Raw genomic sequence first — 16540 nt, forward strand, 5'->3', positions numbered from 1 at the left:
CCACATGTCATCCGTATCCATATCTTCAATTTGTGGCAAAAAAAATCGGTTAATATGCGGCCATAGCGCTCACCATTCACAGTTACCGTCGCGCCGTCCTCATTTTCAAAGAAATACGGCCCGATGACTCCACCAGACCATAATGCGCACCAAACAGTGACTTTTGGCGGATGCAATGGCCTCTCAACAATCACGTGTGGATTTTCTGAGCCCCATATACGGAAATTTTGGGTGTTCACATAGCCACCGAGCTTGAAATGTGCCTCATCGCTGAAAAAAATTTGATGCGAAAATTCAGCATTTTGCTGCTGTTGTTCGTTCACCCAATCGACGTATGCCCGACGCATTCCATGGTCACCACGCTCTAATTTTTGTACCAGTTGGACTTAATATGGATGTAGGTGCAAGTCCAAATGCAAAATTCGCCACAATGATGTGTTTGACAAGCCCAATTGCTGAACACGCCGTGGAATCGAAACATTCGGGTCATCCTCCACACAGGCAGCAACAGCAGCAATATTTTCGGCCGAACGCACATTACGATGATGCACAGGTTTCACAATATCCGCTACGGATCCATTTTTTTTTTTTTTATCCAAAATATATATTTTTATTAAGGCTCATATGGCGTCAACCTGACGGGGCCGGGAGTTCAATATTTCGACAATGTTTGCCTTATAACTATGTTAGTAATATGTAACCGATTACTCGCGGTTGGCTCGAGGTTAGTATTACAAGTGTTTTCGTAATTGTGATGTTGCTGTCTTCAATGATCTGTACCTGTGCCCGACACGGGATACTTCCTATTGGGATGCAGCTGACCATTAATCAGCAACGCCCCCCTAGTCTGTACCCCATATCTAGCGTGGTGCGTCTTCTCGAGGAATCCAGGATAGAATGGTCACTAGCCGGCGCAATCATCAGCTCGTGTAGAGTTGTCATGAGCGGTACAACCTTTGGCTTTTGTTGAATCATCAGTGGACTGCACAACCTTTGGCCCGTGTATCTGTAAAGAGTGTGTGTATGTATTGCCGCGACTAAGTAAAAGTTTATAGATCGGATAGGAGGGATACGAAACAGGGACACAAAGAAGGAAACATCATTAAACGTTGACATCGGCGTTTCTGAGGAACAGGTATAGATGAAGCAGAAGATCAGGATCACGGCTACCTAAGATATAAGACGGGGATATCCGATTGTCTGCCTTTTGCTCTCAGTGCTCTAGAGAGCTGAGAGCGAGCAGCATGGAACCGGATACACGACCAGACAATATGCTCGATGTCGTGGTAGCCATCGCCACAATCACAAAGATTGTTTGCTGCGAGCCCAATTCGATAGAGATGCGCGTTTAGGTTGTAGTGATTGGACATAAGCCGAGATATCACGCGAATGAAATCACGACCGACATTCAATCCCTTAAACCAAGCTTTCGTCGAAACCTTAGGGATAATCGTGTGTAACCAACGACCGAACTCATCTTCACTCCACATGCGCTGCCAACTAACGAGTGTGTCCTGACTTGTCCTGTTTGTTCGAATTTGCATTACATTAGCGATTGTGTGCTCTGTATGCCGTCCGTGACGACCAAAATCCGTCCGTAATGCTCGAAAAACATTTGCCAGTTTTTCATCATTTTTATAGTATAATTTAACTAAATTAACACGTTGTGCGATGCTAAAACGATCCAAATTGTAAAATGGCAGACATTCAACTAACGATATGACGCTTTGGTTGACAGCTATGTCAAACGGTTGTCAGCGCAGGGCTGTATACTTTCGGAAGCCCGAAATGGAAAACCCTGTAGAATAAAGGATGCGGAGAGTGATATTTGCGAACGATGTGGAAACAATATGCAAGAGAGCAATGATCATAAAATTCATCATTGCATTTCTTCAAAAGAGGTGAGAGAATGGGTAACAAAAATTGTAAGAACAAGATTTAAATTGCAATTCGAAAAATTTGAAGATTTTTTGACATGGGAAGTTGATTGTAGAAGTCCCCTCTGCCAAGCAGCATCGTGGTTGGTTATCCATTGTATTGCCTTCTGTGTACAGCGGCACCCAAATGCTAGTTTGTTCGTTTTTCAAAGAGGAATTCGTGAATTTAGGTGGAATCAAAAAAATCAAGTGAAAAAGAATTTTGGAAGTTTTCTTAATATATTAGGCTGTCAAAAAAGTCCTGCGGTGTTTCCGCGAGGTGTCGTTGTAAGCGCGTAGTTCTAGTTGTATTAATTATATCGAGTCATACTATAGCTTGTTGGAAAGGTATTTTTGCGCGCTATAATATAGTCCTTGACAGTGTTTTGTTTGGTTAAGTCGTTCGTGAGTTATAGTGTCGCAAATATGTACTACTATGACAAAGGCAAAAATGCATCTCAAGCTGCCAATAAAATTTGTGCAGTTTATGGACCCGATACAGTTTCCATTTCCACCGCACAACGATGGTTCCAACGTTTTCGTTCTGGTGTAGAGGTCGTCGAAGATGCGCCACGCTCCGGAAGGCCTGTCGTCGAAAATTGCGACAAAATCGCTGAATTAGCCGAGAAAGACCGGCATAGTAGCAGCCGTAGCATAGGCCAAGAGCTGGGGATAAGTCATCAAACCGTTATTAACCATTTGAAGAAGCTTGGATTCACAAAGAAGCTCGATGTATGGGTACCACACACGTTGACGCAAAAAACATCTTTGACCGTATCGACGCATGTGAATCGCAACAAAATCGACCCGTTTCTGAAGCGGATGGTGACTGGCGATGAAAAGTGGGTCACTTACGACAACGTGAAGTGCAAACGGTCGTGGTCGAAGCCCGCTGAAGCGGCTCAGACGGTGGCCAAGCCAAGACGGTGGTGGCTGGACTGGACCGCTTGAAGGTAGCCCTCATGAAGAAGAGGCCATCTTTGATAAACAGAGGCCGCATTGTCTTCCATCAGGACAACGCCAGGCCACACACTTCTTTGGTGACGCGCCAGAAGCTCCGGGAGCTCGTAGTCAGCTAGTTAGTCAGAAGTTAGCCACAAAAGAGGCCTGTGAAAATTGGCTATCCGAGTTTTTTGCCAAAAAGGAAGCGAGCTTCTATAACATGTGTATTATGAAGTTGGCATCTCGTTGGGAACAAGTCATCAAACAAAACGGCGCATATTTGACTTAAAACAGATGATTGTAACTAATTTTATGAACAAAAGAAAATTCAAAAAAAATACCGCAGGACTTCTTTGACAGCCTAATATGTTAAAATAACAAAATTGAAATGAGCAAGAAATTAGAAAAATCTGTAAAAACAAAGGATCAAATGGAAAAAAAAGATGTAAAAAAGTATAAAAATCAATGTGTGAAACGTAATAATTATACAACTATGTGTGCAAGAATTGTATGAGTGAAAGAATGAATGGAAGTGTAGATGGGAATTTGAGTGGATTAGGTTTAAGTCCCGAGTAACCGCGGGTAAACGGTATTAATCTTAAGTTAGTTTTAAGTGTATTAAAAAGGTTTTTGGAAGTTTTCATAATATCTGTAAAAATTACAGAAATGAAGACTTTTCTCTCTTTAACTCTGCAAAAAGTAAAAAAAGAAGATGCCAAACCAAAAAGGAAATGTTATAATACAAAATGAGTGAAACGCAATAATTATGTGAAAATGTGTAGGTGGATTGTATGAATGGAAAAATGATTGGAATTGTAAATGGAATTTGAGTGGATTAGGTTTAAGTCCCGAATAACCGCGGGTAAACGGTATTAATCTTAGGTCTGTAAAAATTACAAAAATAAAGACAAGAAATGAGATAACTCTGTAAAAATGAATAAAAAAAAGAAGATGTCAAAACCAAAAGAAAATGTTATAATTCAAAATGCGTGAAACGCAATAATTATATAAATATGTGTGGGTGGATTGTATGAATGGGGAAAATGAGTGGAAGTGTGAATGGGAATTTGAATGGATTAGGTTAAGTCCCGAGTAACCGCGGGTAAACGGAAAAAAATTGAAGTTAGTTTTAGTCAGTCAAGCGCACGGAAAATGGTTGAAAATCTCCCAAGGGGGGAGTTCGAGATGATACCAGATCTCGACGCTTCATGCATTTTTAAGTCATTTGGCATCGAGAAAAAAAAAATCGGTTTTCCAAATTCCCTTTACTGCCCCTTGGGATATTTTCGAGGATCAAAAAATCAAAACTTTGAGCGCTTTGAGGCACCCCTAAATCATGTCCGATTGAGCTGAAACTTTGCACAGGTCATTTTTTGGGCCAATAAACAAATTGTACATGGTCGGTTTTTGAAGTTCGATGATGATTTTTTTTCCATACATCCATTACCACCCTAGTATGTATATTCTGCCACATTAGTCGCTTTGGTTAATAGTTGACATTGGTTGAACAGAACCGATGACAATACAGCTTTGACGGTCAATAGTTCTTCGTAGCAATCGGAATCGAGTTATTCTTCTTTTCAATTACTTGGTTAATTTCTTAGCATTTATTTCAATGTTGAACCATAATAACAAGTATAGACAATAATGTGGAAAACCATACCAAGCTGTTTACTATAACTTCTGAGCATTACGTTTATTGCAATTTGATGCGTATAATTGGCGAAATGTGTTCAAGGTGTCATCATCTGATCAACTGATAACAGTAATCAAAATAGCGAGCAACGCCCAACCGGTAATAATTACCCATCGGAGCTGGGATTCGCGATGAAAAGCTCTGTCGCGAATCAAATTGATCGCACTGCACTGCGAGCGATACGTTATTAACAGACTCATCGTAGTGTGAAAACTATCCGGCATTCAAATTCTAGGATTACAACACCGAACAATGGCCGCGTATGTGTAATCGAGATACTAGCGCGGAATAGACCGAGAGACAATCATCCGGATTTAGTTGACTGGAAATTTTAGAATCAGATGGGCGATCTTTGACGCAATCAGTGAGGCGTCGGTGGAAAACCGGTGGCTGTCGATGATGGTAATGACGATGAGGGGGGGTCGCAGTCGTTCTGGTTGTCGATCGATGGGTCGGCTGGGCGCGTAAACTTGAGCTGAGAACGTTCAAGTTCATCCAGATGGACTTTAGTTTTCCGGAAGCTGTCGTGTTGGGTGGATCAGATTTGTGTAGTTCTGTTTGCTCTTGAGTGTATCAAAAACTAGAGATGTCGTGGTTAAATGGAAAACAGGGCAACAGTTCTACTCACTTTCAAAGGGTTGTTGTTTTGCTGTTAGTAACTATCGTTGCAGTTACTCTAGCATGTGTGAGTATTTTATTCGTGAAATGTTGATGTTGCTTATAATACAACAAGTATCTAAAAATTCATCTTAGAATGGGGGCTACAAAATCAAACTCAAAAAGTTACAAAACTGTGCCGGCCCGAATGCTGTGATCACAGCAAATGAGAACTACACCGTAGTTCTCACCAAAAACTGCGAAATCAAAGCCCGGGGTTGTGGCAACATAAAGGCGTTCAAGACCGCCGTTGCTAAGATAACGGTGAAGAAGAGTGGCATGCAGATGTTCCAAGGAACAATCAACATCTGTGAAAAGTTGGCCGCTGCGAGTAGTAACTCCACCATTGGTCCTATTCTGAGAACATTCAATATACCCGAGAAGTGTCCCGTGGAAGCGGTAAGTCCAAAGGTTTTCGAAAACGAAAATGGTCAATAAACCGCGTAAAACTTCGTTCCAGGGGACTCTATGTGTGGAACCAACGCAAGGGATGAGCATCGAACCCTACAAGCAGTTCCTTTCGCTGGCACGTGGATCGATTGACGTAGAAACGGAGATTCAACACGATACGGTAAATAAATGTCATTTTCTGCTGTCATCATTCGAGCAATTATTATGACACACATTTCAATGCAAATTAATCTTGGATTCACGTTTACTTTTATAACAGGGAAAAAGCTGCTTTAAGGTGCAGGTCGATATTACGAAGTGAAGTGCAACATGCGCAAATGGATTCAGTTACAATTATAACTAGCTAAGTGTGACTAATTGTCATTAATAAACACGGTGTTACCTCACTGGCGGCGTTAGGGGATTCACGTTTGCGTAGATTTATTGTAAGGAAAGTTCCATTGCTGTAAAGGATCAAGGGTCACATATAGAAGTTAAACATGATCATGAGTTGGCAAGCGTATTATTACCAACTGTTGATCTTCGGCTCCGCCATTTTCCCAAAGGTTATGAAAATTGCGAAACCAGGAAGAAATAATAATCGCTTCCGGTTTTGAAAATAGATGGTACTGTTTATAAAATCATATGGTTTCTGTATAGTTATACATTTCAAACAATTTAATGGCGCTATTTGTATGAATTTTTAAACAATTAAAAGTAATTGAAATACTTTATAGTTGAACCTCTGGATAGAAACTACTTTTTTACAGGAATAGTCCTTATCGACCTTACGATTCAGATTGTAGTGGTTCAGTTACAAGCAGTTCCTCAATCATTCGAATGTTCAAAGCAATGTTCACCGTTCCACCGAAGTTTCACAAGCAAATCTAGCTCTCAAAACTATGAAAGGAGAGCCCATAAAACGCTACAAAAACCATCATACTTTCAGACAGGATCAAAACTGTTGCAGCTGTTGAGGTGGAATCAATCAGTCACGCTTCAAGAGAAAACACTATAATTTTTGCTGTATTACAGGTCTAAGGATCCTTGGGAAGGAAGAAGAGGGATGGCTTGCAACGTGGTAGAAATATATTCTCATTAGTACATCTTATAGTAACTTTGTACAAATCGTCCTGATCACTCCATTAGGCTTAATTGAGGTATGGAGTTTGAAACATTTAGAATCCGGAATCACACAACCAGTTACCAGCATCTCGAAATTGGTACAGATAATCTATATCTATAAAAATGGATTTCTGTCTGTCTGTCTGATTCATATGGACTCGGAAATTGCTGAACCGATCGACATGAAAATTTGTTTGTTGGGGAAGGTTCTTATGATAGTTCGAGACCCCTCCTCCCTCTTTAAGGGGGGGGGGGGGGTTGCCATACAAAAGAAACACAAATTTCTACATTATTCGAGAATTAATCAAGCATATGAAACAAAATTTGGCATGTGGAGGTTTTAGGGTACAATGAATGTTTTTACGGTGGCTAGACACTCCACTCCCCTCTCTGAGGGTGCGCTGAATAACTCAAGAACTAATCAAGCAAATGGAATAAAACTTGGCATATAGAGGTTTTAGGGATCGATAAACGTTTCTATGGTGGTTTGATACTCTTCCACTCTCTAAGGGGAGGCTACCATACAGATGGAACCAAACTTGGGATGTGAGGGTTTTTGGGTACGAGAAATGTTTCTATGGTATGACATCCCTCCGGGAATGACATACACCGCCAATTGTATAGATAATAGGTGAAAATAACTGACGAACGGAAAACAAATATAACCGTGTTTTGACTTCCGGTTTGCAACTACCGACGAAACTCCTACGATATGGCTATTAGGTGAAAATGCTCTAACAGCGGAAGTCGAATGTTGTATTCCTATACCATTTCGGAAACGAAAATAGTGGCTTCCGGTTCATTGAAAACGACTCTAATTGACCGGAAATGGAGTTTGTAAAGTGGAGGAAGACAAAGAAAGAGAGACGAAGATCGTGTGAAAGCGAAACGGTGGTAGGTGAAGAGCACATACACATAAGGAAACGGAAACGGAAACGAAAACAAACGCTTAACCCCCATTGCTCAACGCTCAACACTCAATGCTCATCGCTTAACGTTTAACGCTTAAGGTGAAGGTGGCTGCTACAATGGCGCTCATTTCTTTCATCTCCCTCCCTCACCCCTCGCCAGAAAATCAATAATTTTGCGAAACAGAGTGAAGAAAATGATCGTTTTCGCACACTTCCCATCAAGTAATATCAACCAAACTCTAATCGATTACTCACAAGATATTAAGTTTTCATCTGCTGTCGCACTGTATAGTGAAAAACGTCGGAAAACTCGAGCTAGTGCTCAGAAAGTTAAATTTTCATTTTTCAATTTTCCGCAATGGTTTTGTTTGTATTGGCGAAAGCATCGTTATTTTCTCGACACTGATGCCAGACAACATCATTGAAACAGCTATAAAAACCACTCAATAAAATGTTATTCCTGAGTCATAGCGTTTCATGTCACGAAAATCAATAGAATAAAATTGTGTTGATATAAATACAGTTATTATTTTTACGTTTTACGGGTCTATAATGTAAGTTTTAGCAACTTTAACATTGGTTAAGCAAATTGTATTGCAGAGCTCGGAACACTGCCACGGCTGCCTGTGCTTTCAAAAATAGTGAACTGAAAAGTATTACATTCAATCAAAATGCCTCGGCGAACGAAGACAAGGGTTAAAACTCTCCAACGTGAAAATGTGAAAACAATACGATCAACGAAGGAAAATGTGAAGAAATTTTCGACATCGAGTTACTATGCGGAAAAACTTGTTAACACTTTGACGTCCGCACGATTCGTAAAAAAAGCGCTTGGCGCCGGCAGCGCTAACTCGGATTACTTGGCTTGTCGCCGCCCGTTCTTGACATTATCGGGGAATTAGAAATTGAAATAGAAATAGATCTAGATCTAGATCTAAAGGGTGTGTCACATCAAATTGCATCACGGTAAAAAACGCTGTAGAAATTCGCCCAGTAGACCGATCCTTTTGAAAATTTTAGACAGTAAAATAAAAACTATTAAACAACTTTTGGCATTTTCTTTTTATTCATACTTCGAGCCCAAGCCCGTATGCTCGCACCTTCCTCTTTACCCCGTTCATAAGGTTCTGTGCAACGTCAGGTTGTAGTTTTTTTTTAACAGAAATCCATTTTCTCTTGAAGTCCGCCTCCGATCTGACAACTTTTGGGTTCTTCCGGAGGGCCTGCTTCATAATCGCCCAATATTTCTCTATTGGACGAAGCTCCGGCGCGTTGGGCGGGTTCATTTCCTTTGGCACGAAGGTGACCCCGTTGGCTTCGTACCACTCCAACACGTCCTTTGAATAGTGGCACGAAGCGAGATCCGGCCAGAAGATGGTCGGGCCCTCGTGCTGCTTCAATAGTGGTAGTAAGCGCTTCTGTAGGCACTCCTTAAGGTAAACCTGCCCGTTTACCGTGCCGGTTATCACGAAGGGGGCGCTCCGCTTTCCGCAAGAGCAGATCGCTTGCCACACCATGTACTTTTTGGCAAACTTGGATAGTTTCTGCTTGCGAATCTCCTCCGGAACGCTGAATTTGTCCTCTGCGGAGAAGAACAACAGACCCGGCAGCTGACGAAAGTCCGCTTTGACGTAGGTTTCGTCATCCATTACCAGGCAATGCGGCTTCGTCAGCATTTCGGTGTACAGCTTCCGGGCTCGCGTCTTCCCCACTATGTTTTGCCTTTCGTCGCGGTTAGGAGCCTTCTGAACCTTGTATGTACGCAGGCCCTCCCGCTGCTTGATCCGCTGGGCGAATGAACTTGACAAATTCAGCTTATTGGCGACATCCTGGACCGAACTTCTCGGATCACGTCTAAACTGCTTAACTATTTGCTTGTGATCTTTTTCACTGACAAAGCATCCATTTTTGCCGTTCTTCACCTTCCGGTTGATGGTTAGGTTCTCGAAGTATCGTTTTAGTACTCTGCTGACCGTGGATTGGACGATTCCCAGCATCTTACCGATGTCCCGATGTGACAACTCCGGATTCTCGAAATGAGTGCGCATTAATTCACGACGCTCTTTTTCGTTCGACGACATTTTTCCAAATTTACGAAAAATTGACAGTGAAGCATGGCTAACGTGATCTAAACACTCTTATCTGATTATAAGCGAAAGCTGAAGATATAATTCCTAAAAATTAAATTTCTACAGCGTTTTTTCCGTGATGCAATTTCATGTGACACACCCTTTAGAAATAGAAATCTAATCTTATCGTTAGTTTTCATAAGTTCTTAACCCTATTCCCCTATTTTCATTAAATTTCGAAGATATACATACGTAAATATTGCAAACATGTCCGTATTCGCCCCACTATATGTCAATGCGGATAATCATCGAATAAATGTTCTACTTTTCGGTCTGTTTTAATTTTATTAAAAACATTGAAAAACCTTCGACCGATTATTTCGAAAAACAGTACATTGAAATGCAAGAAACTGCATTTAAGTTTGGTAAAACACGAGTTTCGAAAGATATAGTAAAAGTTCTTCTTAATATGTCCGTTTTTCCCCACCTTCCCTACTTATAAAAACATTAAAATTGATAGTCTGTGTATGTTATTGTTACTTAAACCAAACCCCAACAGAATGCAAATGATACTCAAGTGCTATCACCTACCGCCCACTGAGATACTATGCGTACGTAACTACTGTGGTGTCGCCGGCAGTCAGACGCTAGTTTGCGTGCGTAACCACTGTGGTGTCGCCGGACGCCAAAGTGTTAATACCAAAAGAGCCCCAATTCGAATGTGTTATAAATTTGCTCACGTATGATCAGAATTTTACTTCATATACAATTACACAATTACATTTTACTTAGTATTGAATTGTTATTTTTTCTCAAATGTATTCTGTGACTCGTATCAGTGAAGCGCCACACAGTCTGATAAGTGAATCGATCTATTCACGTGTGTTTTGATCTTCTCTCACAAATACTATTACCCCATTTTTACACGTGGTTTTACCTATACTACTACAATGGCTTCCTTCCACCTTCACCTTAACGCTTAACGCTAAAGGTGAGACCAGAATGCCGCGCTATGCGTCGCGTTACGACAGATGTGATTTGACACATCTTTTTAAATATGTGTGTTTCCATTTAGTCGAACACAATAATGAGTTGCGTCATTAGCATCGTTGTACTGAACGCTAACATTTATTCTAAACTGCTTGCGCCAAATTCGCGATGACAGTGGCGTGGTGTCGACGTCTGGTGGCAACTTCAAATTAGGGCCATAATCTGGGTCCCAAACTCGTTAGTGTAATCTCTATCAGATTAGATGACACGAAGCCGGTCTTTAAATTCTAAAATTTGAATGGAAATTTTCACATCATGTTATTTGATCACTTGAAACACGTGTTTCTGACTTTCATTCAACCATATGGCTAGACAATTCCAACATTGCTTACCGACATTAACGCTTACATCTAACGCTCAAGGATCAGCGGTCAACACGCAATCACAGACGCCCGTGGTGGCCATGCAAAAGAAGAAATCGAGTTCCATACATAATAGCATCAAATGTACTTTCACAAGAATAAGCAATTTCATTGATATAAAAACCCGTTTTTGTTTTATTTAAAAAGTTTTTGTAGCGCTCTTATTGGAAAACCCGTTAGAACTCTGTTATTTTGTTCAAGTCTTGTTAAGGTGAAGGTGGAAGCTAGCCACAAATGACTGCTACAATGGCGCTCATTTCTTTCATCTCCCTCCCTCACCCCTCGCCAGAAAATCAATAATTTTGCGAAACAGTGTGAAGAAAATGATCGTTTTTGCACACTCCCCATCAAGTAATATCAACCAAACTTTAATCGATTACTCACAAGATATTAAATTTTCATCTGCTTTCGCACCGTATAGTGAAGAACGTCGGAAAACTCGAGCAAGTGCTCTGAAAGTTAAATTTTCGTTTTTCAATCTTCAGCAATGGTTTTGTTTGTATTGGTGGAAGCATCGTTATTTTTTCGACACTGATGCCAAACAACATCATCGAAACAGCTATAAAAACCACTCAATAAAATGTTATTCCGGAGTCATAGCGTCCCATGTCATGAAAATCAATAGAATAAAATTGTGTTGATATCAATACAATTATTATTTTTACGTTTAATGGGTCTATAATGTAAGTTTTAGCAACTTTAACATTGGGTAAGAAAATTGTATTGCAGAGCTCGGAACACTGCCACGGCTGCCTATGCTTTCAAAAACAGTAAACGGAAAAGTATAAAATTCAATCTAAATGCCTCGGCCAACGAAGAGAAGGGTTAAGGCTTTCCAACGTGAATATGTGAAAACAATACGATCAACGAAGGAAAATATTAAGGAATTATCAACATCGAGTTACTATGCGGAAGAACTTGTTAATACCAAAAGAGCCCCAATTCGCATGTGTTATAAATTTGCTCATGTTACGCTCGCGTATAATCAGAATCATATGCAAATGCACCTTCTATATATATTTATATTTGCAATTGTTCATCGGAACATATCGTTCATACATTTTACTTTAGTATTGAATTGTTATTTGTTTTTTTTTTCAAATGTATTCAAAGACTCGTGTCAATGAAGCGCCACACATTCTGATAAGTGAATTGATCTATTTACGTGTGCTTTGCTCTTCTCTCACAAACACTATTACCCCATTTTTACACGAGGGTTTACCTATACTACTACAATGGCTAGCTTCCACCTTCACCTTAATAACTTCGGATATTATTACACACACACACACACACACACACACCTTTGAAGAGAAAGAGATATCAATATGATACATTACCATTACACATAAGTGAATCGTTTGTTTGAGAAACCTTATAAGTCCATTTGACGCACCTGCGAGAAAACGACAAAAAACTGTTTTTCTCAAAATTTTGTCTTGGTCCTCCTATTTGTTGGTATCAGGTTCGATTACAACACCCAAAACATATAATTTGAAACAACTTTTTCATCAATATTACAGTTTAAGTTCAAAATATAACGCTTTGAAATTGATGGAGTTAGGGTTTCTCAAACAAACGCGAAATCAATGGTAAGTTTTGGCGGTTTTGAAGTGATTCTATTCAATTCTATGCACTTTAAATGGTCATAATGTTCACACCAAGTAAGAATGGGGCTGTTTATAAGTTATGTTCTGCATCAGAAGCCATCCGGATTAAGTTGAGTTGCGCATGCTTCTTACGGCATCGGTAAACAATGAATGATTAGTGTGCACCCGTGGCCGAGTGGTTAGCGTCATAACTAACATGCCGGGTGTTCGGGTTCGATTCCCGTTCTGGTCGGGGAAATTTTTCGTCAAAGAAATTTCCTCCGACTTGCACTGTGATCACGCGTATTCTAGAGCTTGCCACTCAGAATGCATTCAAGGCGTGTTATTTGGCATAGAAATCTTAACTAAGTACTAATAAAAATGACGCAAGTAATACTACGTTGAGACGGTGAAGTTCCTCTAGGAACGTTAGTGCCATTGAAGAAGAAGAAGAAGATACAATGAATGAAATTGTGTATGAAATTGAATTCGAAACCCCAATTAAAAAGTAGGTTCGTAGAACTAACTTTTGACGTAGGATTACGTCTTTCGGGAACATATGGGGGTTCAAATTGAAAAACGAAAATCGATCGCATGGTGAAAAATGTCCAATTTCAAACGCTTATTGCTCAGTCATTTCATGATGAATTAATGAGATTTTTGCATCAAACAATTTCCGCACTCTATAACAATTTTTCACCTTGAATAAAATAATATATATCATGTAACTAACTATCGAACAATTGAAAAATCTCAACCCCTATCCTAACTGAAATACCCACTTCTGATTGGTTGAAAACCAAGCTGTCTGGGGGAAATCGGCATTGCAAATACATGAAAGTAGGGGGAGCTTTTGTTCCTACCGAAATGTATTCCCTAACAGAGACATCGAAACCAAGGTGCCCAGGGGAAATCGGCATTGCAAATATATGCAAGTCGGGGGCATTTTAATACTGCAAGTAAGGTGAGTGATACGATTAATTCTAGCAAATAAAATTTAAATTTGGAACTTTCATATCAATGACCGATCTTGTATTGTGAAAAATGTGTAAGTCTAAAATTGTATATGGTAGCAGTAGTGTTAGAAATGACTTGATATATGAAACGATTTATTTCAGTTTTTTATAAATAAAAACCAAGGTGTGTTCCCGCTCGAGAACGGGTCGTTTGGTTTAAGCTGTCTGTTTTGTTGTGTTCATTTTCACCCAAGGAAAGTTTATACGGCGAGAAAGATTGGAAAAGTGGTTTCCCATATGCTCTACATATAGTATTAGTTGTTGTTAGTCCAATTAAAATTCGCATTGGGTTGGAATGAACACTCAGAAAGTAAAAATTATAAAAGAAAATTACCCTTCCATTTCAAATATGTTTTCTCTATAATAAAGTAACATGTTTTTACTGATGAGAAAAAAAATTATAATAGTGTTCGGTATTGGTAATTATCTTATATTACATCGGTGAGTTTTTTTTTCTTTATTTCATCCATACATAACACAGGAGGCATCTCACAGAGGGCGGTTTTCATCACATCTCGTTCCACTTCGGTATCTTTTGTCTGATACGTACCATCCAACGACTGTTTGCCATCCTTCTGTCATAATCACTCGGTAAACACTGTTGAAGTGAACGAATAATACCCAACAACCAAACAAAACGGCCCTTTTTTAGGGGCACCGAATCATTATCAAAGAGTTTAACGCTGTAATTCTTCAAACATATCCAAAATCTACAGATAGCTTAACGGAATCCTACGTCAACTATGCGGTCGTGTCTCGGACACAACCCTCCTGTGACATTCTTTTTCTGGAATTTTGATAGTCAATGTAGGTACCCTCAAGGACTCAAAAACTGCCAAAAGTCAATTTTGATAGAAGTTACGTTTATGGGGTTTCTCAAACAAACGATTCAATTACTTTCTATTTTCTTTGAAATCTTTTCGTCAAGTTGCCTAATAAATTTCTCAACAAATATTGAGGTCATCCGAACGTTGGTGTTGCTCTGCTATGTCACTGGTAATGAACTCGTGGCCGAATATTTTACGATGAGGAATAAAACTACCAATTTTCATGAAACTCTGACAATCACTATATTGGTTTGGCATGGAATTCAATTTTGTGCTTGACCCATTCTCACCCTCACTCAGTGTAAATAAGTGTTTATTTCGAAAATATTGAAATTCGAATGGAAAAAAAAAATTTTATGTTAATGATCAGTGATCAAACTCATCTGGCAAGACTTTAAAGAATAATGCTATCCAATATTTATAATTTTAGTAGTTCTGTATAATGCTGGGCATGAGATGTTTTTCTAAGTTATGCAGTTATGAGTTATGAAGAGAAGAATGCTTGTAACATCAAAGGTGCCGTCGTGTAAGGGAGAGTTGACTGTGGGCCTGATTCTCGAATACACTTCACGGTGGAAACGAAATTAAATGTATCCGCGATGACAACGGTACAGTGTCGACATCTGGATATGAAATTAGTTTCCCACTAAAACTTATCATTATAATATCAAATTATCTTCAGATAAATTTTTTTGTATGAGATTATTATACCACATGAAGAAAACAAAGTTTTCCATTCACATTGAACACCAGTTTGATACGAAGAAGCTAATTTTCATTAATGATTTTTATTTGACACTTCGACACTTCACTAACTCGTAAAACGTAGTTCAATGGCGTGCCGTTTATTTCGTTTCGACCGTGAAGTGTATTTGAGAATCAGGACCTGCAATATGTGTACATAAAGAGTGATACGATGAAAAATTGGTCAAGAAAGAATGCGCGTAAATTCAGGTTGACCGAATTCCAGTTGTCGAGTCTTTCATTCAATCCTGTTATTTTGCCTCAAACTTCTTCTCACTTCCAACAGTTTTTTTTTTTGGTCTTCTTGAGGTTCCGTCTGACGGTGGCCCAACATGTCGGGAAGGTGCTTGTCCATGGGTACCAGCTACATGTTGTTGGCGGCATACTATTCCGTAGCCTTTGTTCCGTGGTGGCAAGATGGGAAATCCGTTCAAAACTGTTCGAAACAATCGTGTTGCTTTGAAATATTATGAAAATTGACATTATTTTCGCATGACAAAAACATTGATTAAACCACAGAAAAATAATTTTCTCAAATTATATGTCATACCTGTTGTCGCACTCAATGCGAAACTTCCATTGGAATTCTTTTATTTATCCAATTAACAACGCGAACCAAACAATTCATTGAAGTTCACCTCGATATTAGTTGACGTTTAACATGCTGGACCAGTTAAAACGCGAATGTCGATAACTGGTCTTTGCTTTTCGCCCAGTTAGTGAATGTTTACTGCACATAAAATTAAAGTCGATCAAATTTAGATTATAACACCATTTCTTAGGCATCGAAATGTGTAACAAATCCTGAAAAAAGGACAAGTTGTGAATGTGAAAAGAGTTTGATTCTCACGTCTATTGATCAGAAAAATGCTTTCTGTATTCTGGAACGTTCCGTCATAACTAAGGCAATTTACGAAAAGATTGTGTTCCATTTTCACAAATTATGCACGCAATGGTAACACTGAGCAGTATTTCCTTTTTGTGTTCCTCTTTCCAAACGGTTGCGGTATAGGGACTTCTTTTTAATTTCAAACATTCCAACAAACTGTATTGTAAAAAAAGTTTTACTTCAGATACAGAACAAGAGAAAAAAAATAGAGAAACGAACCGAATCATCTAGAAGCTTCGAAATCACTTCCGCTTAATGAACAACGAAAACGTTACAACATTCCTGATCCTCGGAACACATAAGTAGTATTAATGAAACGGAATGAACTTAAAATTACTGCATTTGATGCTCCGATAA

General features: G+C 39.3%; 1 protein-coding gene across 1 annotated transcript; it reads left to right on the forward strand.

The window, feature by feature from the left end:
- Nucleotides 1–5003: 5003 nt before the first annotated feature.
- Nucleotides 5004–6029, forward strand: LOC129778544 (uncharacterized). The gene is made up of 4 exons (XM_055785512.1): nt 5004–5239; nt 5308–5610; nt 5672–5782; nt 5882–6029. The coding sequence occupies exons 1-4, from the start codon at nt 5141–5143 to the stop codon at nt 5921–5923; spliced, it is 555 nt and encodes a 184-aa protein (XP_055641487.1). The 5' UTR covers nt 5004–5140; the 3' UTR covers nt 5924–6029.
- Nucleotides 6030–16540: the final 10511 nt, after the last annotated feature.

The sequence above is a fragment of the Toxorhynchites rutilus genome, chromosome 3 (genome assembly GCF_029784135.1).
Source record: "Toxorhynchites rutilus septentrionalis strain SRP chromosome 3, ASM2978413v1, whole genome shotgun sequence".
Taxonomy (NCBI): Eukaryota; Metazoa; Arthropoda; class Insecta; order Diptera; family Culicidae; genus Toxorhynchites; species Toxorhynchites rutilus.